Source organism: Thermobia domestica, chromosome 7 (assembly GCF_964235325.1).
Source record: "Thermobia domestica chromosome 7, izTheDome1.hap1.1, whole genome shotgun sequence".
NCBI classification, from domain to species: Eukaryota; Metazoa; Arthropoda; class Insecta; order Zygentoma; family Lepismatidae; genus Thermobia; species Thermobia domestica.
The window spans coordinates 35,591,546-35,615,035 of record NC_137460.1 but is presented as its reverse complement, the minus strand read 5'-3'; the positions used below and the strand labels follow the sequence as shown (position 1 = coordinate 35,615,035).

The 23,490-nt window shown below is 36.1% G+C and overlaps 1 protein-coding gene across 1 annotated transcript in view; it reads left to right on the top strand.

Moving 5' to 3' along the window:
* Positions 1 to 2,761: 2,761 nt before the first annotated feature.
* LOC145688848 (uncharacterized) overlaps positions 2,762 to 23,490 on the top strand; it is a 48,429-nt gene continuing 27,700 nt past the window's right edge. Inside the window, exons 1-5 of the mRNA XM_081763015.1 lie at positions 2,762 to 2,962; positions 7,927 to 8,047; positions 16,182 to 16,295; positions 19,571 to 19,701; positions 23,340 to 23,471. Of these exons, the coding sequence (XP_081619141.1) occupies positions 2,906 to 2,962; positions 7,927 to 8,047; positions 16,182 to 16,295; positions 19,571 to 19,701; positions 23,340 to 23,471 (555 nt within the window). The 5' untranslated portion in view covers positions 2,762 to 2,905. The remainder of the gene's footprint in view (positions 2,963 to 7,926; positions 8,048 to 16,181; positions 16,296 to 19,570; positions 19,702 to 23,339; positions 23,472 to 23,490) is intronic.

The following is a 23,490-nucleotide window of genomic DNA, read 5'->3' as shown; positions in this document are numbered from 1 at the left end:
TAAAAATCCATTCGGTTAGCAGTGCGAGCTCATGTGGTTCGGATCCCATGTTTATGCTGTAATTACACGTCTCATATAGACACTGTTAAGAAGGACGCTAGACCTTAGTTCAACCAACCTACCGATAACAATCCAGAATCATTCGCTAAAAATGCAAGGAGGAAAATACATGAGCAAATTACGGTAATCCGTTTAGTGCTTCATAAATCGAAAAAGTTTGATGCGTCTGAAACAGGAAAATTTTGTGGTCTTTTATCTCTTCAGGCGTTATAGTAACCACTTTCTTTGGCAGAAACGGAACGTTCAAGACATTCTTTATTTGTGTTTTTCAATCATTTACATCTTATTCACTTGAATTTATTTGAATCGATCAGCTATTGAAAGGAGTGCTTTTCCAACAAAGGTCGTAACATCAATTGTTTTCGGACTTCATAAAAGAATACCGAAAATACCTTGAAAATGCAAGGAATTCTGTCTCTTCTCAGAAACTTGCGTCAGATGACATGATAAACCTCCTTTTTAAAACTATTGATCTGTTATCTAACTGATATTCTGTTAAGTTTTGATTATTCTTTTTTCCTTATCAGTTTAGGAGTATTTCATGATATTAGAAATGTCCCAAGATAACACATATACAGTGGCGTATTTAGGATTTTGTTTCGGTGGGGGCTAATGAAGTTGGGCATATAACTCACTTATTTCAGGGGAGGTTTGAGCCCGATAGCCACCCCCTAAATACGCCACTGCAAATATATAACGATAGATTTCATTGAGGTAAACAAACCGATATTGATGAGTTTGAATTCTCATGCGTAGTTCTCGGGAAAATTGACAAAAGGTTAATTTTTTAAAACTAAAAGGTGATGCTGTATGATCACCACGCCATCTTTTAAGGTAAAACAGATACTGAAGCAGTTATTGAAGAATAAGCTCTACCATCTGAGCTATTTCTCTACTATTTTTAAAGAGGATCCTTAAATTTCCTTTCTTAACTTTGATCCTTGATTTTAGTCAAATGGGGCCACAGTAGCTCAGTTGTAAAGCGCTTACCTCTGATACGTGGGGTCTCTAGTTCGATCCCCGGTCAAGTAAGTTTGTGGTGGACAGCATCGTCTTCATGGGTTTTCTCTTGGTACTCCCGTTTCTTCCCAGATTCTCATTCCACCAAATGCTCCATCATCATTCACTTGTCTTAATTATTCATCTTCCTTTGCCTAAAGAGCATAATCGTGGGACGTTAAACCGAAAAACATAATTTTACTTGTTTCTAGTCCAGTGGTTCTCAACCTAATTGCTATCACGACCCCCATTTTATCACATCCTCTTGCCAGCGACCCCCTTATAATTTCTGGTTTGTATTAAGCTTGTGTTTGGCGGCGCGGTGGCTCAGTGGTAGAACGTTCGCCTCCGGTGCTTGGGGTCCCTAGTTCGATCCCGGCTCGCGCGGTGTGGAAATTGTAGCGGACAAATACCGTGTGCGTGGGTTTTCTCGGGGTTCTCCCATTTTCTTCCACTTTCTTTATTCCACAATTTCACTCAATTCTCATCATCACCATCTCCTTTAGCCTAACCGGCATAACCGTGGGACGTAAAACTTAAAGATTTCATTTCATTTTAAGCTTGTGTGGGATTTTTAATATATTTTTTTGCTGAGTTCTCACGATTTCCGTCTATTTCTCTAATAGTAGAATCCATTTTTTTATATATAGTGAATACAGTAACAGTAATATATTCCCTACGATGAAAGTGTTGGTTCAAGATAGATAATAAACCTCTTCATAGAAGAGGCCATCAAAGTAGCTGATCTAAGCCCACAGTTTCTTGACCAACTAATAGAATTATCGTGCGACAAGTCCTTGCAACTAGTTTTCTGTAACGAAGACTTGGACAAGTTTTGGCTGGAGAGGAGAGAATATCATGGTCTGGTATCTGCTGCTTTAAAAGTAATAATTCCATGTGCTACATCATACCCGTACAAATGTCTTTTTTCTTCCACGGCAAGCATTAAAACAAAGACAAACAATCCCCTATCAGTTGAAAATGACTTGATATTGTGCATCACAAAGATTGAACCAAATATTGCCGCACTAGTGAAATCACACCATTCTCAGATATCTCATTAGCCTTCAATTTTAATTGTATTTAAATATTGTAGGTTTTGTTGCGTTTGTATTTTTCTGGTATTTCAATTTGCAATTCTCATTAGTTTCATCAGGGCCGTGCCGTGGAGGGGAGCGAGTGGGGCGACGAATCCGGGCGACGAAGTAAGGGGGCGAAAAATTCGGGAGAAACTAGGAAAAAAGATAGGAAAAATTGCTTGGAATATATGTATGGGGGCGCCGTCGTATACTCTCGCCCCGGGCGCTGATTTTCCACGGCATGGCCCTGAGTTTCATATCATACCTCTTTCATTTAAATTGATTTTTAAACAACTGTGCACCTGTTGAAAATGTTAGTAGATCTATTTCTTGTTTTTCTTAACAGTATGTGTAAAAATATGTCTATCAGAAAAAATTTAAAATAATAGTTAAAAATATTTTCAAGTATTAAACTCAAACTATATTTATCTCTTCCGCTTATCTTCGCGACCCCCAAGAAATCCTCAGGTTGAGAAACCCTGTCCTAGTCAAATACAACATAGAAAGAAATAATGTAGGCGGTTCACTATTATTATATCAAATCATAAAATCTCTTGCTCAAAGGTTATATATATACACACACACAGTATGTTTGTATTCATCGTGTATTGTTTCATATCTTCACGAGCAACTGATAAGATGACTGCGTTCTTTCCATGTTATCTTGAACAGAAAGCAAGAGGAAAAACGTCATTTCAGATATCTTGTTAATTCTTGTTGTGAAATTACTCAGTAGCCATGTAATTATTATTTTGGTAATTATTATAATGATCTGGAATATAAGCGAACAACGATTTTTTATTTTGGGTGCATCATGGACTCTGGTAAGTGAGATTTACTGTTTGTAGTGCTTATATTACTTTAGAAGGCTGGTTAATTATGTCAAGATAACTCGACTGCGTAAAAAAAAAAAAAAAAAAAAAAAAAAAAAAAAAAAAAAAAATCTCAAGCAGATTCAACAAAGATGCTAAGGTTCATTTTTGGTTCAAAAAATCCAATATATTTTAATCAAACATTTTCTTGTAGTCCTCTTATCTGGAGAACTATATATAGTGTAGCCAAACCCAAACTATCATTTAACTCAGTATGATGTCCTTATTTCGTAGAAAATACAAAAACTCGATTTAGGGACCGTTCAAAAATTTTGTGACCCCTGGTACAAAAACTAATTATTAGCCAAGATCGCAATCTTTTGATCCATTTTGCCCCTAACTTCAATGGTGCCCCTAAGTTTTTACTAAAAATTTAGAAAATTTACAGGAGAAAGGAGGTAAAAAATTCTTATGTGATCTTTTAGCTGTGTAAGAATGGGAGTAAAGTTATGTTTAATACAACAAATTAATGTAGAAGTTGGTACTATTTGCAACACGCGGAAGGTTTCGATACTTGAGGAACTTAGTAGTCGTATAGCATGGCGAATCGGTGCGTTGGATGTTGTGAAAGGGTAACTTAACCAAACCTAACAATTTTAGTGCAATGTTTTAAAAGGTAACGTAACCTAACCTAATCTAAGAATTTTTAATGTTTAACTGCTTCTTTTTGTAAGCTTGCAATTGGAGGGACACCTCTAAAGTTAAGCCTAGAGCACTGGTTCTCAAGCTTATTTACCTGGTGCCTGTCCCATTCTTGAACCCTGCATGTTTCACGCCTCCTCCTTGCCCCTTGTTAGTCTAAACTCTTTTGAGATTTCAGATGAGGCACTGAATTCTTAAACTTTCAAAACTACTACTACTGCTACTACTACAGTTACTACTGCTACTATTACTACTACTACTACTACTACTATCATTGCTACTACAATTATTATTATTATTATTATTATTATTATTATTATTATTATTACTGTTATTATTACTACTGAGACTACTACTACTACTACTACTACTACTACTACTACTAATACTAATACTACTACTACTACTACTACTACTACTACTACTACTACTAATAATAATAATAATAATAATAATAATAATAATAATAATAATAATTATTATTATTATTATTATTATTATTATTATTATTATTATTATTATTATTATTATTATTATTATTATTATTATTTTCACGAAAGCTTTTGCATATCATTGTAGAGCAATATTATTTTTTTAAAACCAGCGTTGTTCTTAATGGAACCACAATCCTTAATGAATAGTTATTTTGTATTTATATGATATTTAACACCTCTTTGCAATAATCATAATATTTGTAATTACGAATGATGTTTATTTCTGTCAGTTACGTTGGTGAAAATTAAAATTTTGTCTCTTCGAACTAAGGAAAGAGAAGTTATATAGTGTCAAAATTCTTATATACAACAATTAAAGTATTAGGTAGGTTTTCTTCCTTTAGTTGGATGACGTCATGAGATGGAATTTATTTTTGTAAGAGCTGGAAAAGTAATATATAGTAAGGAAAAAATCGATTTTGGAGAGTCCAGAAACTTTTACAGCCATATCTTTATTATTAAAATTTTGTAACGCATCTTCTTCGTTGAGTCTTGATACAGAATGTTTAGTGTCAAATGATCATTTTCTTGAGGTCGCCATGTTGTTCTAGCAACAGTTTCTGCCTACATAATTTCTGATATGCGGAGTTCTTTGTAATACATTAAGCCTGTAAGCACAGAAACGCGATTCAGAGAATCCAGACACTTGCATACTACAATTTTAATTTTTTAGTAGGAATAGATAATGCACCATAAAGTAAGCGAAATAACACTCATGAACGTAAATTGTGCTTGATTATTAACAGATCGTTACAAACTAACTTGTAATGGAACGTAAAAACACCGGCCCATTACAATTTTAATTGCTGCATTTTATATCAAATGTGAAACTTTAGCGTAATAACTAGGGCTTGTGTTAATATACAATTGAATCGTTGAGTTCGAAAACCGGTCATCTCCATAGAAGCTAATTTGAGAGGAGTGACAAACAAAACTAAATTAATCAATATATATATCTGACATATAGGGTTATTTTCAATTTTTGAAAGTAGAAAAATGTCAGTTCTATGGTCCGAAACTGAAAACAGCCCTATACGTAAGATACATATTGACTAATTTAGTTTTGTTTGTTACTCCTCTCAAATTAGCTTCTATGGAGATGACCGGTTTTCGAACTCAACGATTCAATTGCATTGGGAGGCGGATATTAACAACCTCACTTTGCAGATATTCCATAATCCTATTCTACAGGTTAAAATTGTAGGACCACGTTTCATATAGCCTCGCTGCTGAAAGGGATTTTAAGCTTTAACCCAATTAACCAACCTTCCTACAAGTTTTGCAGAACTCTTGGATTCCAACAAGGAGTAACATACCCTATCAAGTATTCTGAAACATCTAATAAGGAAATGAAGTAAATTTCACATTACTCATATGTGTCTGTCTTGGTGCTGGAGTTTTTACAATAAAACTAAATAGTATTCCATAAGCCCATCGTGTTATCTACGTTCACATTTTCAGTAATTATTTGTTTTTTTGAGAATTTGTGGAATTTTAGTTTATTATAGTCCTAGCCAGGCCCGTAGCCAGCCCAAAAATGTAGGGGGAGCCGGCTGAAGTTAGGGGGGTCCGATCCAACCATATTATAGTTCATCACCATATTATAATTCATTTACAAGCCTACCGTGAAAAATTTAGGGGGCTAGCAAAAATTTAGGGGGGACCGGGCCCATAGACCTGCCTGGATACGGGCCTGGTACTAGCTGAAATCCCTGTGCTTCGCATGGGAAGAATAAGCCTTACATCTCCAATTTAATATAATCTTAAAATTGTTAATTTCTCAATAAAGAAATGGAAGTTTGAATATTATTGAAATGACTCCCTCTTTTCCTCCTTAGCAGCGGCAGTTTCGAAAAGCCTGAAACACGAATTCCATTATCTTTTTATTTAAGTGTTTATATAATTAATTTCACAGTTTCGACTTGAACGAATCGCTACATTTTACACTTTGTTAATAAATAAAGGTTAAGAGCTCCCTTTACAGTTTTTCGCGGAAAATGAAGTTTGGAGTTAATTCGAAGTTGGGTGTAGTCACTTAGGTTTGGCGACAACTCCGAAAAAGAACAGAAATTTCCGGATTACAAAACGCAGCACGTTGAAAAGCGCAAAAACTTGGCAAATTTTATAATGGGGTGTATGGGAAGCAATCATTCATTCCCAATTTTTTTTTGGGGGGGGGTACCTTATATTCATATCAGGGGGAAGCTGATTACAACGTGCGATATACACTAATGTTCTCTGCAAATAATAGTTGCAAATCTGAATGGTAAACGTTCTTAATTGCGCACAAATGATATTGCAAAAAAAGTGCAAATCGCAACACTTTCTATGACACTAACCCTCATAGCTGATTTCTTTTAGGGATCTTATGTTTATGCAAGAGGATTAATTCAAACGTATACATTGATGTTTTCTGGAAATATTTGGTACAAACTAGAATTGTAAATGTTCTCACTTGTGCAAAAGTGACACATAAAATGGTGCAAATCGCATCACTTTCTATAAGACTGACCCTCATTGCCGATTTTTTTTTATCTCATGTTCATTCTAGAGGCTGATTCTAACATATGACGTATTCTAAAACCCTCTTCAAATCAGTGGGGAGGCTTAAGGGGAGACATGCCAGACAGAGTCTACTTTTTAGAATTTTATATGCATTAAGTTTAGTTTTTCCCTAACTTAAAATTTCCTGTAATTTCTTTTCCAATCTATTTTGTTAAATTTCTTTCGTTGAATGTAGATCATTTTCTAATTCTTCCCTTCATGTAAGTAGACAGATCACCCAGCGTCTAGCGAAAACCTTGAACATTATCCCTGTTTTCGATCCATATTTCTTTTACCAGCCTATAGAAGTGTAGGAGTACCAACCGAGCGCGAAATGAAGAGCCAAATTTTCGCCGTGTAGAATTCTATAAAAGACGCTAGACTTTTCTGTCTATTATAGGGTTGCCAGTCTAGTTTATTTTGAGGTAGATTTGTAAGTACCAGAAACACGTAAGCACCAGAAATAATAACACGAATTCCCTTATTTTAATCAACATTTAATTTCTTTGTGAATATTGTTTTGGTCTGTTATAACTCAACTATTTGGTATCAAACTTTACCGTAATGCAGAAGTAATAGTAATGCCACTGGTAAAAAGTGCCCATGCTTGGATAAGTTTCTTATTGCGCCTTTTGTACTAATTCGATGATGCGAAATCCAGTGAAGTTATTTACAATAATATCCATCCATGGGTACACGAGGAAAATTATACCAAATTTGGGATGTAGCTAAATAAATATAAACATCCAACTTTGAGGTTACTTTTTTCGTAACCCTTTATCCATGAATATGTTTAAAAATAACTTCATGGATTCAGTGTGCACAAATTAGCCCTCCTTCTCCCCCTAAAAAAAGAAGAATTGAGAAGTTTAACCGAAGCGTGGACAGTTTTTACGAGTGGCATTAACGCCAATTAAATTCTTTAAGAATTCTTTTCGTGGAATTTTTGGCAAATATAAGCATCTTCAAATTACTAACAGCACAATCAGAATGCCTTCTAGGGTGACCAGTGTGCTGGAACTTTGAAACTAAGACCTGCATATTTTCTAGAAACACTTCTGTGGTGCGAATTTTGTTCGAATCGGACAATGTATTCTTAAAATTCGTTTCCACCAGTGTCTAATGGCAAAATTTTAGAAAATAAAATATTTATATTATAATTTAGTGAGAGAGAAATATGATTTTCTAAATAATTAATATCTAATGGTGTATCATATGAATATTTATATATTTCAGGTACAAGGGCTGATAGGAGCAGCAGGTGCTATTATTGCAATCATTCAATACTACAGTTGTATAATTCCTCAACCTTCCTCCATTAATGCATTTGTTCAAGATTTATACGACATATTTTCTGGTAAGGAAATTCCCAGATTTTTATTTTATTCTTTATTTTCATCTATGTTATTTTCTTCTTCTTCTTTTTTAATTAAGCTTTCATTTACAAAATAATATCAGCCATCAGTGGATTAAGCAAGATATTTGTGAAGATCATGTCATTCCTTTTAAGTCCCTAACACACATTAAAGTTTTGTTTTTTGATTGGAAGAAAACGGATGTAATTTTAGCATGTACATTGCCTTGCACAGATAATTTTAGCACATATTGCCTTGCACGGATGTAATTTTAGCATGCACATTGACTTGCATGGATATAAATATCCATTAATAACTGACATTGAGAATTTTCATTAGTTTCTACTTGTAATATCTATGATCAAATCTTTATGCGGTACATTTGCGATTTGTACCAAGTAACGAACAGCGTAATATACTTTCTGTAATCTTCCACAAAAATACTTTTTTGGGATAAAAAAGTATTAACAAAATTGTTGCCATCTGTTTTCGATTTTCACCCATAAAGACTATATCAGGTAGTTGATTCAAATGATTCATCCACTACAACTTTAACAACTTACTTCAAAATCCGATGGAGTTGAAGTAGAATCAGGTATGTGTTAAAATGTTAATATAAGCAGGGCAACACAAAACCATTGTGTTCAATTAACACAGTTCTTTTCTTTTCTTTTTCTTTCTGTTCCTTTTTTTTTTTTTTTTTTTTTTTGCTGTCAAGGAACATCACCCAATTGTCCGGCTCCGATTTCAATGAAATTTTTCTAGCTAATAGAGGACATATATGTATTATTTGTGATGTCAGAAATTTTTGCCATGGTGCATGTTTTCTATTTTTTTATAATATTTAAGAGTTGTGATGTGGTTATTAGAGATTACTGCAGAAGTCCCTTACTAACCTGTGTAAACGGAGTGTTAATGAAAGAACAACCATGTAGGTACATATAATGCCTAGGGGGAAGTTGCATGTTAGGTATGATCTTGATGGCAGCCATCTTGAAATCCGCCATTTTGAATTAAGGTCAAGATTTCTAAATGGGAACAGGGCAATATGATACATAATTTCGGGCTAGAATTTAATCAGGAAGACAATGGTGAAGTTAGTTTTGAGATACATTCATTTGGGGAAAAGTTACAGGCATTTAATTGTTCACTTACTATGTGCTCAAGTAGGGATGGTATCGAGACGAGACGAGACGAGACTTTGTACAGTCTCGGTCTCGTCTCGGTTTAAAAATAGCTGTCTCGGTCTCGGTCTCGTCTCGAGTCAAAAATCGCCGTCTCGGTCTCGGTCTCGTCTCGGTCAACAAATGCTTGTCTCGATCTCGGTCTCGGTCTCGAGGGCCAAATCTCGGTCTCGTCTCGGTCTCGTCTCGAAAGTCTCGAAATAAAAAGGTGAAATTAAAATTGTAAAAGTATTATTATTGTAAAGTCCGTCGTTTCTGCTTCTTATTTTTGGCCTTATTCTTGACTTAGAATTATAGTATGGTGTACTTCTTCAGAGCTAATACGCTAGCGCTGATACCTTCTATGCATGTTTTCCAGTTTCAATCATCAGTGGGTATATCATATTTGGGATAAAATTCTAATAGTAACCCATATTTCACTTTCAGCAAAAGACTTTCTCTATGGCCTCAGTACTGTCTATACAATTGAACTCTATTAAATTAACTTCAGTACTATACAGTAATTTATTTCCTTCCTTAGAATAAGAAGTGTTCAATACATTCTAACGGATAACGCAACACATAGCAGCATGAATGTATTTAATCTTACCGAAATTGAAATTTTACAATTTCTCATTTATTATCCAATACATTCTGTTTTGACTGTTATTTTAAAAACATAATATAACGTTCATTATCTGAACAAATAGGGTAAATTATTACTACAATATATTTTGTTTAAAATTGATCAAATGCTTTATTACCGTTTCACATCTACGTGTTTAATTGACACCTTATAACACGAAATTCCTGAACTTTGTGGTGGCAGCTACGGCACTCATCTTTGCTATGTGTGGCCTCGGGTTGCATCACGAAACAAGTTAGATTCAGTCAGATGTTTCGCATAGTTTGCGTCTAAATTTAAGTACATTCTGTTTCTTATACAAGTTTCTAATGTTGTAATGCATTACATACGCATACGTATATCCACTGCCGTGACATAGATTAAGCTTATTCCTGAGCTCTTAGCGGTGCATGTGATCTTTATTCGAGAAAACCAATCGTGCGTTCATTACGTTGAAATTTTATATTGATTGAAAATTACTTGCGAAACACGAACATACATATTATATAAGTATATAGATAATTCGAGCTAGCCGTATCTATTTTTTGTCTCTCGCGCCAAAACAAGTGATTCTTAACTTTCTAGTTTCCTTTTGTATTCATTTTCGTAGTTTTGCAGCAACATGAAGTATTAAATAGTCAAAAATATATATATATTTTTCGCTGTATGACTTTCGTTAAATTTTGGTTCCAATTTTACCCTACCTTACCTAGTAAATTTATACAGTATATAATATATATATATATATGAACATTAGTGGTAGACTATGTTAAGTCACTTTTTGGTCAAATTGAGTTAGAATACTTTTTTTTAATAGACTATGTTCTTTCTAGTGGTGTAATAATGTAAGTCTAAAGCCATCTTACTACTTTGTAACTACTTAGTATAGTTTGAAAAACAGTATTATAGATCTTAGTTAAGGAACCGGTTTTTCGCTTCTCCTGTAAAATTACGAAATTATGACTTGGTTTAGTTTACCTCTGAGGTCTCGATATAAAATCATCACCATCATCATAATCAAGCATTATCAATCCACTGCTGGATGAAGTCTTCCCAAGTTTTCTCTACAACTATCTATCTTGGGTAATTCTTTTCAAGGTTACTCCCCAGTGGTTCCTGATTTTGTCACAATTTCTTGTATGCGGACATTTCCTAGGCTGTTTTTGTCACGTGGTATCCAATCTAAAATTGTTTTCGTCTATCGATCATAATTTCGTCTTGCAATATGTCCATCACATTTTCCGGTCTATTTTAAACATTATTTCATTAGTACCAGTCATTAGTTGCCAAATAATTCATTTCTATATATTTGGGCTAAAATAGTTCATATCCTCTACTTTTGGAGCACAGACACGCTATTTTTTGATGTTCAGATCTGGCAACACTGACTCAATTATTTCAATCAACACAATGTAAAAACCTCCATTTGCTGTAATGGCTAGTACACTTGATTTTGGTTCCCATGGTCCCGAGTTCGATTCCCGGTGGCGGTAATGTTCAACGGCCGAAGTTTTTCGGATTCCACTATGATCAGTAACTCCACGTCTCCTTTAGCCGCCCTAGCATAATCGTGAGACGTTAAACTAAAACAAAACAAAACAAAAATCAACACAATGTGTATTACTAACTGTAAGTCTTTGAATAATTGCATATAGCTATATGGTATGGATCGAGTTTGAGGTGGTTTGTGGTCAAACTATAACAAATGAAATGCAGTTAGTGTGTAATTAAAATTTTAATAAAGCAGTGTTTTAATCTAAAAAATACACCAGGCCTAAGGCTTAGGGAGAACAACTAGTGTTACTGAAAAGTTGTCAGTTCGTTTAATTTCAGTTACAAATTGCTTTTACATGTATTGCTGGAACGAAAACTTTGACATTAACATTATAAGTAGCCGAAAGACTATGAAAAACATCGGGTTTTGAAAACATTCTTGCACCATAAAACAAATTACGAGTAATTTTAAAATATTTTGCACTTTAGCTACGTTATTTGCACTATATTTATAATAATATTTAGCAATTTATTTAAGTTCGCAACACTGCTTAAAATAATGTAACTGCGACTTGTTGTAATTAAAACTACTGAACACTAATGTTATAATGTTCCTGCCATTTGAGTTATTAGACATCTCCAAAATGTTGATGTTAGTGATGTGTATTGTCCTTTGTTACACTGAATAATAAATGTGCTTTTGTGGTTTAATTTAATATCTAAATTAGAAATATGTAGCGCTCTTTCGTGGCTAAGCAGTTAGCCTATGGCGTGAGAGACCCGGGTTAGATTACCTGCGGGAGCTCATGTGGTTTAGATTCAACGTTAATCAGTAGGTTCAGTCTCATATAACCTCGCTGCTGAAAGAGGCGTTAAACTCATTTAAAAAATGAAATGGATTTTTTTAGTTTTACGTCCCACGGTTATGCCGGTTAGGCTAAAGGAGACTGTGATGATGAGAGATGAATGAAATGGTAGAATGAAGAAAGTGAGAGGAAACGGGAGAACCCCGAAAAAAACCACGCACTAAACTAAATTAACTGAACAGAAATATGTAATATCAAACGTAGTGGAATTTGAGAAATTACAACTTTATGTTGCGTTGGCAACATTGCTTGTTTATCTAGTGGTATTGCAGAGTATCTAGAAGAATTTCCCCTTCCATATTTCACACAGCATGTTAAAAAAAATCAGCATTTTTAATATATATGACTATTATATATAACTAGATGAAATACCCATTTTTCACATTGGACCAGTATTTGGAAGCCAAGGCCTGTGGGAGTATCACTATCTCAGCAACCGCGAAAACTATGTATTTGACACTAATATCGGTCATTTTGTATTATTTTTACATGTCTCGGTACCCCCTCCCTAACAGGTGAACCCCGGCCCGCATGCACTGGTAGCTGAATTTGAAAGTCATCGCTAATGGAAGTGACACCATTGATCTCAGCGACCGCAAAAACTATAGTATACATTTGACACTAATATCGGCCATTTTGGATTACTTTTACATGTCTCGGTATCCCTCCTGGGAACTCCGGCTCGCAGCTGAATGGGGTGAATTTGGAGGTTAATGCGATCGGAGTTTCACCATTGATCTCAGAAAACGCGAAAACTATTTGACACTAATATCGGTCATTTTGTATTATTTTTACGCCTCGGTACTCCCCTCCCCCGCAAGTGAACCCCGGCCTGCATGCACTGGTAGCTGACTTTGAAAGTCATCGCTAATGCAAGTATCATCATTGATCTCAGCGATTGCAAAAACTATGTATTCGACACTAATATCGGTCATTTTCTACTACTTTTACATGTCCCGGTAAATGCCCCTCCTGATTTAAAATTAAAAAAAAAAAAAAAAACGCTTCTTCGTGGTCTGAGGCCTGTGACATGATACTTGTCACCCAAATTTCGTAACTCTTGGACTCTTGTCTGGTCCCCAGGCCGCACACAGGCAATCAGAAAGCAGGCACGCAGACACACAGACTCTTCCTTTTACTTATATTAGATATGACATACAGGCGAGGATCCAAGGAGAGTGTTAAAGGGGTTATACCTCCCCTTGACGCTCAGCTATACACTGTATAAAATGGGCTTCAATCCTACTTCTTTCTTTACACTGGATAAAATGTCAAACTATGGTTTAGCCCCTCCCTCGATCATATCCTGGATCCGCTGGTATATATATATGTTGAGAGAGGGAGAGAGAGAGACAGAGATGACTATACACATCAGCAGTGGATTTTGTTTCAGGAGAGGCTTGAGAACGAGTAAGAAATATTTGTTTTGTACGTGCAATGCCAAAAAATGATCACAAATCTATTTCGGGAGGGGCTTCAGTCCGATAGCCATCCCCTAAATACGCCACTGAACATTAGTCAACTGTTCCCATATTACCTAATACAGCAACGAAAGAAATTTTGAATAAAGGTCAATCTTAATAGTTGTCTATATCAATATTCGAGACGAGACCGAGACTTTCGAGACTGACCTAAGTCTCGTCTCGGTCTCGTCTCGATTTATAGAGCTCCGTCTCGGTCTCGGTCTCGTCTCGGTAGATAAAAGGCCGTCTCGGTCTCGGTCTCGTCTCGGTATATAAAAGGCTATCTCGGTCTCGGTACAATCCCTATGCGCAAGTCCCTTACCTCCGCTTCTACCCCGCGTATTAATGATAATAAGTGGAGAAAAGCTTCAGTAATACATATTATGCCTAGAAGGAAGTGATACGGTAAGGATATACTTGACAGCAGCCATCTTGAAATCCTCCATTTTGAATTAAAGTGAAGTTTGAAAACTGAAAACCATAGCATGTGACACCTCATTTTAATAGCAAATTTTCCCAAGAAGCCAATGGTATGCTTATTTTTGTTCTATAATTAACCAGTGTGAATTTAGGACTGCTTCTAATGTGCACCAAACATCCATTATTCGATCTTTCCAATTGGCAATACTCCTAATTTTCACAGCATGTTTTAAGATTCCAACTGGCACTCTGCAATTGTTGCCATGGCTCATGTTTTCTAAATTTATTACATTTTTTGAGTTTCGATTTGTCAGTTCGTGAATAATGTTGGGATAAGCATCCAGCAATCTTTCTGAATTTTGAAGACTTACAATGTAATTATTTATTTTAAACGAGAATACATGAAGAACCTACGGAACTACGTGACGTAAAAAAATACAAATGAAATTATAACAAATTAGTGTTATACGAACACAAATTTATCAGGAAATGTAGCCTACATGTTGCGCAAACGATAAACAATAAAATATTTTTAATAAATACAACATTAAAGAAACAGCAGCATTGCTAGAAAATACCAAAGAGGCAATATATGACTGTTCCCACAACATTGTTTGTACCATGAGCATAATATGAAAACAGGCAACTTGTTTATAAAGAGCTGTAACTTAATTGAGTGCCCGATCAATACTGATTATAATATTACAATCATGAATCATCGATAACATTCGCTAGAAAACGAATGACTTTTTTTGTCATAGAAAATAAATAAATAAATATACAATAAAGAAATAAATATAAAACGAAATAAAAGACCCTTGATTTACACAACAATCATTTCGTTTTCCTTTTTGAAGTGAATTTTCATTTGATTTTTCGTCTCATCTACTACACAAGCTACGTCTTCGGTATTATCTGAATGCAAAGTTGGAGTTGTTACGTTGTGCGATGATTCATGTCAGTAAACGAGTTTTTGAAGGGCAGATATACGAAATAAATAATTAGATGGCAACTCTTAAAAAAATGTAATAAATTTAGAAAACATGAGCCATGGCAACAACTGCAAAGTGGCAGTTGGAATCTTGAAACATTCGCTGAAAATTAGGTGTGTTGTAAATTTGAAAAATCGAATAATGGACGTTTGGTGCACATTAGAAGAGTCCTAAATTCATACTGGTTAACTATAGAACAAAAATAAGCATACCATGGGCTTTTGGAGAAAATTTACTATTAAAATGAGTTGTCACATGCTATGGTTTTCAGTTTTCAAACTTCACTTTAATTCAAAATGGCGGATTTCAAGATGGCTGCCGTCAAGGATATCCTTACCGTATCACTTCCTTCTAGGCATAATATGTATTACTGAAGCTTTTCTCCAGTTATTATCATTAATACGCGGGTTAGAAGCGGAGGTAAGGGACTTGCGCACATAGTAAGTATAAACAATTAATATGCCTATAACTTTTCCCCAAATTGGCGTATCTTAAAACTAACTTCCCCATTGTCTTCCTGATTAAATTCTAGCCCGAAATTATGTATCATATTGCCCTGTTCCCATTTAAAAAGCTTGACCTTAATTCAAAATGGCGGATTTCAAGATGGCTGCCATTAAGGTCATATCTAACATGCAACTTCCCCCTAGGCCTTATATGTACCTACATGGTTGTTCTTTCATTAACGCTCCGTTTACAAAGGTTAGTAAGGGACTTCTGCAGTAATCTCTAATAACCACATCACAACTCTTAAATATTATAAAAAATAGAAAACATGCACCATGGCAAAAATTTCTGACATCACAAATAATACATATATGTCCTCTATCAGCTAGAAAAATTTCATTGAAATCGGAGCCGGACAATTGGGTGATGTCTCTTGTGAGTAAGATCGTCTACAAAGCAAGAGTGGAGCCTGTCTTATGTTGACGAGATGTTATGAAAGTGATGTGTATTCTCGAAAAGTGTATTTGTTTCTACTGGAAGAGCAGATCTTATCTCATTATAGATCAACTCTATTTACATATTTAATTCGTTAATTTGAATCTAAGAGTCTACGTACTGTGAAATAATTTTCTGATTAAATTTTCTTTTCATAATATTCTTCCTTAGGTGAGGGCGAAGAATGTTTACCAAGAGATCCATTAGCAGCCACTACGAATGACTGGATGATTGCATATTTGTTTCTGGATATAATATGGTGTCTTGTTTCCATTCTAATGATCTGTGAGTATAACGTTTATATACTGGACTACCATCAATCTGGTTAAGTTGTGGATCAATCCTTATTAGAGTTTGTGAGCCGTATTCAGAAACGATTTTACGTGTGATAAGCGTCGAACTAACGATTTGACTAACGCCTGAATTATAATTTCAAGATTGAGCAACATTTTCCTTATGTTATTAACGACTGAAACCTATAACGATAGAGGCAAACCACAACCCTTCCACAGGCATTGTCAAACGTATTGGCAGAAAAATTGTCATAATGTACGTTCTTACGTCATAATGTATTTGTACAACCCTGCGGAAAAGTCCTGAATTGGATTTATTGATAAAAGTGGTGTATAATTTCATAGACGTTCTACTGAATACAGAAATCATAATCATGCGTTAGTCAAATCCTTAGTACGACGCTAATCACACGTAAAATTATTTTTTAAATATTGCTCTGTAACTTTAAACATATGTAGGTTTGTAGTAGGAAACTAAGGATAAGCATCGCCAGCCGTTATGGTTAGGACTTTAAAAAATGTAAAAAATATATCGGCAATTAGGGCCAAATAAGTGAAGCTCTTGAACTATCACCTAAACATTAGAGGCCCTATATAGAGTCGCTTTTAGCACCGTATAAAGAGCTTGACTTACTCTTCGTGTTCACGGCCATGGACCATGTTAACCCATACATAAATGCGGCCCTGTATTCACTTCACTATAAGTGTCTAGATCCATGGCCCATGTTAGCCCATGTGTAAATACTGCCTTGTATTCACTTAACTAATAGTGTCCAGGGCCATGACCCATGTTAGCCCATGCGTAAATATGGCCTTGTATTCTCTTAACTAGTAATGTCCAGGGTCATGTCCCATGTTAACCTAGGGGGCCGCGGTGGCTGAGTGGTAGAGCGTGGTGCGTGGGGTCCCTGGTTCGATCCCAGCTCCCGGCAAGTGAACTTTGTGGTGGACAAACACCGTGTGTGTGGGTTTTCTCGGGCTTCTCCCGTTTCCTCCCACTTACTTCATTCCACCATTTCATTAATTGCTCATAATCACTGTCTCATTTAGCCTAGCCGGCATAACCGTGGGACGTAAAACTTAAGATTTCATTTCTTTTCATGTTAACCCACGCGTAAATGTGACCCTGTATTAACTTAACTAGTAGTGTTCAGCGTCATGTCCCATGTTAACCCATGCATAAATACGGCCCTGTATTCACTTCAATAGTAGTGCCCAGTTCCATGGTCCATGTTAGCCCATGCGAAAATAAGGCCCTATATTCACTCCACTAGTAGTGTCCAGGCCATGGACTGTGTTAGCCCATGCGTAAATATCTTCCTGTATTAACTTGTAGTATTCAGGATCATGGCCCATGTTAGCCCATGAGTAAATAATTCCCTGCCTGTATTCACTTAACCGGTACTGAGTTAGAGCCTCGTCGTGTTCGAGTGGCTCACACACGTGCTATCTATGCATGTGGCCCTGGGTTTAACTCTCGGAGGGCTACTTGCCTTAGATACAGTACAAACCCAGCTTTAAATAGTACTTTAAACAGTAGACCCGTCAAGTACAGCCTCAGTGCTGAGAAAGAACTTTAAACTCCTATCAACCAGCCAAGGAACAGAACTTTAGGAAGATTGTAGGGCAGAATTGACGATGGAAGATCAAATCCTGGGGAAAGTAAGTGTCTGTTAACGTTTCTTAATTTCCAGCAAACTTTGCTTTTATTTACAATAAAATCTGTTAACTTGGCCATCTCTCTAAGTTGGCCACTTCTTATACAGCTTCCATTTTTTCCATAAGGTTTGCATTAGTTATTACTTTCTAAGTTGACCATGTGTTTGACTTGGTATTACTTATTACTCTGTAAGTTTTCCATCTATTTAACTTGGAACTTGGCCACAATGATGCAAAGTTACTGCTTCAGCTATGTTACCTTCATTCTTAAAAACCGTTGCAAAATATCTGTTAATGTATATTTCGGGAGGTCAGAAAACCCAAGGGAAATAGGGAAAAGCTTGCTTGCTGTTTACCATACATTACTAACCATGTCCAAATGCACAACAAGGTAAATTTTGGTGTATCACTATTAAAAGGCAAGGCCGGCTCTACCATATGTGCAAGATGTTCATTTGAAGAATCTATCATAACATATTATTTAAAATAAATATTTCTTGTTGGGAAATGACTTCATGATGATGGTTGTTAAATTTGTTAAGCTGACCTTCTATTTGAATACTACATTCATAAATCATGTTTAGGTCGCATTAATTTACGATCACATGTACAATGCTAAAGGAAATGGTCAAACAAATCCCAGCCTGAATTGCTTGATTCTTGTCAAATACAAGAACTCAATTCTCGAACAGTAGCAAACATCTGTTCCATTTAGTTAGTCATCACAGTTTTGATATGAAAACTAGTCTTGTCTCTTTCACAAACAAGTTCCTTATCATTGAAGATGGAAACAGGTGTTTTTAAATTTTTTTTAACAGATGTAGCAGAAAAATCAAGAAATAAAGACAAAAAAGGTATTTGCAGTAGAATTGCAAACTGACATATTGAGATTGAAGCTCAATAGTTAATTCTATAAAAAGGATTATCATCTTTTCTTTACAAGTGTGTTTTCTTTATCTTTCACTAACATAACGCATTATTATTTAAAGAAAAAACAGACAAAACGAGACTGTATATGCAGACTTTAGGCCTTTCTGAGTGCGAATGCACTTTCCCTCTCTTTCGTTGTTCATGATGGGATAGCATCCTTAAAATCGTGGCTTTTAGCATTTGTTTTTTCCCGGAGAAGCGGGGTGGAAAATTATGCCATTGTAGGGGGCGGCAAATTGCCTAGGACCGGCTCTGCTAAAAGTAGTGAGAAAGTGAGGATATTTTGAGTATTTTTTTTTGAAACGCACAACGTTATCTAGATCTACTTCATAGGTGGAAGATAGGGAAGAAATGAATAAAGAATGTACCGAAGCGTTTGGTAATTAGCATTTAAAACAAGTTGTTTCAATGGCATACTCACAATCACATTTATGGGATGTTTTAAGTTTCATACATATTTTTTTTACTGTGTTTTATTTATAAAATACAAATTTCTTAATAGATAATACCTATAGGTAATAAGTTTGTGCATTAGAGTCGCTTGCAATACAGACTATAACAGTATTTTGCACCAGAATATTCCTGTAAATTGGTCGCTTTTCAATGCAATCGATGGTGGCCAACATAAACAGACTTCACTGTATTTATTTCTTCTTGTTCTTCTTTTTTTGGTTTCAGTTCGTTTGAGGGAAGGGGTAACGAAATCGACTGTTCTTCACTGCGCTCCTTGGGTGGCCGCAACTGGATTCATTTGTTGTGTGGACGCTATAGCAACCATCGTCTTCTTTGCTCATATTGCAGAATATCGGGTAAGTATCAGTATCTGTCTTTTAAATCACATCTAGTATGAGTGTAACTGTTAGGAATATTTTCCTTACAGTTGCGAGAAAACAAACAAACAATAGATATGATATTTAAAAATGTGTTTTGGTTTATATAATTATACAGTAGAAAAATACGAGGAAGGATCTGGAACTAAGGTTACAAGGCTGATATTTCTGGAGTTTCGTCTGTTATAGAGGAATCAGGAGTGTGCGATAACACATGGAGTTGGCAATTGTGCAGAGTTTCAGCCACCTGCCACTTGCGGCGCTAGTTGTGTCTAAAAACAAATGGCGCCTCGTTCAGAAAACTGGTTTTACGAAGAAGTCCACCCAGTTATTCGGTTTCTGTGGGCGAAACATGTAACCGTGACTGAAATTCACCAGCAGCTGGTAGAGGTTTACGGAGAGACTGTAACGTTTCGTTAGCATGTCGCACAATGGTGTCGAAAGTTTGCGGATGGTAGAGAAAAAACGTCACCGACGACGAGCACAGTGGCCGGCTCGACACGCTGAACACAACTCCCGTGGAGGAGCTGATTCAGGACAACAGGAGAATTCGGACTTTCGCCTGTTCTCGCACTTGAAGAAGCACCTCGGAGGCTGTCGCTTCGCTTCAGACGAGGAGGTGAAACACTTCGTAACAACGTGGCTGAACACGCAAGGACAGGATTTTTACCAGGATGACATCTTCAAACTCATCCCACGATGCGACAAATGCCTCAACAGATATGAGGACTACATCGAAAAATAATCTAATGTGTGTACTATCTGTTGACTGTATTGGTTGTATGCAGTGGTGTATTTAGGGGGGCTTCCGGGCTTAATCCCCCCCGAATATCTTGCAGAATTTTCACATTTTCAGGCAAAGCTCCCCCCCCCCCGAAAGTTAGCAAAGCCTCCCGAAAGAAAATCGTAAATACGCCACTGGTTGTATGAAATAAAATGTACACATGTTTCAAGGCAGCCTTTGTAACCTTACTTTCTGATCACTCCTCGTATTATTGCCAATAAACGACATACTTATTAGTGCCATAAAATTAGTTTTTTTTTCGAAAACCACGCATGAGTATTTGCACTCAATCATTAATTTTCTTCAATTCGGTTCGATCTATCGATTGATGTCTGGTCTTTGTACTTTCCTTTTTCTGGTAATGTAGAACGTAATATCGACAATTTTACTTATCAAAGATGTCAATTTAATAACGAACAAAGTAAATTTTGAATATTAACCCTTTATTTGGCACTGTTGCTCTCAAGTAACATCGCATTCCATTGCGTTATCCGCACGAATTATAACTTCAGTGATCATTTAATTGGCACTATTGCTTTCATACGATATTCATATACATGATTTGCGGGTCGCTTCTTTAAATACTTCTAGCCTTCGTCAAGAGGGAACAGCCAAATTTAGTATTGTAGAAGCTTTGTGGCTACATTCTGCGAAAGTTCTGTTGTATATTTTTATTCTTTTTATTTGTGGTTTCTTGCTCTGTAGGAAGATATTTCAACGAAACAGCTGCTAATTACTGAAAATATAATATTTGACCATAATAGGGCAATGCTGTTCAGTAGCTACACATAAGACCTGTTTTGTGGCAATGCTGGTTTGAAATAAACATCCTGTATTTTGTAACCAAAGTACAAAAATACTTTAAAAATTACGAAATTATGATCAGGAAGACATTGGTTCAACGATAGAAGCAAACTAAATATCTTAATAGTAATGCTATCAATGCTTGCCAATTAAAGAGTTAACGCGGTATATAGATAGGATGAAATAATTTTTCATTATAGCTTGATTAGACACTCAGGTTTAATAAACATTAAGGGCCCTATGTAGAATCGTTTTTAGTGTTGTATTAGGAGTTTGACTGACATGTGATCGTAACTTACGTATTTAGTAGCACGTAAGTGAAGTCAACAACTATTTATATCGAAAAAGGCTAGTCATGACTTTTCTATAGGGACGTTCCAACACATTAGAAGAAATCAATCCCCATCAGGAAATCGCGGTCAGAAAGAGGGACTGCCGCCGTCAACAGTGGCGTGCCACCGGAGGCAGCCGGCACCTGTCTGCGGCGTCACGACGATCTACTTGTTCAAAATTGCCGACCTTGTCGAAAATCGAAAATCGTAAAATAAAATGTCATTTGTCGACTCTTTGCTGACTGTTGCCGACCATCAGAGTCGGCAAAACAGTCGGAAAGGCCTCTTTCCGACCCTCTGCTGACTCCTTGTGCCGGCCTCTTTTCGACGGCGGCGCCGGCGCATTTAATGCTCATTTCCAGCTGTTTGCCGACTATTTGGCAAGGTAACTATTCGTCGCGGTCGAAAATCGCGCGAAAAGACGCCGGTGTCCCGCGCCTGCAACCCGACCGTGGCATCTAGTCAGCATGGACAAATTGTCCGACTGTAGGCGGCAGGATCCTGATGGGCATATAAGACAGAATATAGGTTTCTCATATTGATTTATCCTAGTGTGTTTGGACAACCATGCAAAGATATTGTGGCATTCAAGGATTAACCATCAGTTTTAGCCAGTGTATAAAAAGGGTCAAAATTAGAAATCAAGTTAGGTCATATTCAAACCGGAAGTGGTAAAAATCACGTTAAATAAATTAAACTTCTTTACAAAGTATGCAAGTGACATTATTACTTTTTAAATATTTGATAATGTATAAAACCTATAGATGATTCATGTAACTTTCACTTGACACTTCCATGAAAGAAAATTTAGATGCGAGGCGTGTCCGGAAAGTAAGTACCGTTGTTTTTAAAAAAAAAATATATTAAAAGGTTTTTCTCAAGACAAATTTATTTTTCTTGAAAAAGCAGACCTACAACTATTTTTCGACACAGTTTCCACAATATTTAAACACTCGCCACAGCAGGTGACCAACTTGTCTAAATCTTCCCCAACGAGACATCCCATTAGTGTCCGGCAAATACTCACCGTTTCTTTCAAAGGCCACTGCAGCGCTAGTGTCGGCTGAAATTTATCGTCAAATTGTATAGGATTACAATGAAAACGCAACGAGTGATGGAATGGCGCGGATGTGGGTGAGTCAGTTCAATGAAGCGCGGACAAATGCCCACGATGAACCACCACGAAGTGGACGGCCTTCTGTTGTGACTGATGAGTGGGTGAGGAAAGCCGTCTGACTACCACTTGTTCCTGCACGTGAAGCACGAGTTTGGCGATAAACGCTTTGAAAGTGAAGTCGACGCAAAAAACGCTGTGGAGTTATAGTTGTCTTAACTGGATGGATGTTTCTTTAAGGAAGGCTTGGTCAAAGTGATCACACCCGTTATGACAAGTGTTTGAACATTGGTGGAAACTACGTCGGAAAATTATTTAAGATGTGGTAATTCATATGAAAATAAATTTGGCTTAAAACAAACTGTTTTAGTATGTTTTTAAAATGGTATTTACGTTTTTTCCACACGCCTCGTACAATATATGATGTAAAGGTATCATACAATCATGTGTATCATAACATATCGAAAAGAAATCCCATTATTGTAAAACCAATAACGTTTCTCATTTATTTAAACTTGAATATTGCACAACATAGAAAAACACTGTATTTACAACTAACTGATACTTTTGGTCTTTCTTGTAGGAATCAGTTGGTGTTTTAGTCTTCCTTGCTTTTGTATTTGCACGTTTTGTGGTGGGCTATGCACTAAACATGATCCTCATTGTGAAAATGACAAAAACAATCGTCCAATTTTACAAGCCGAAAGAACCATTTGTAAGTTATTTGTTAGCAT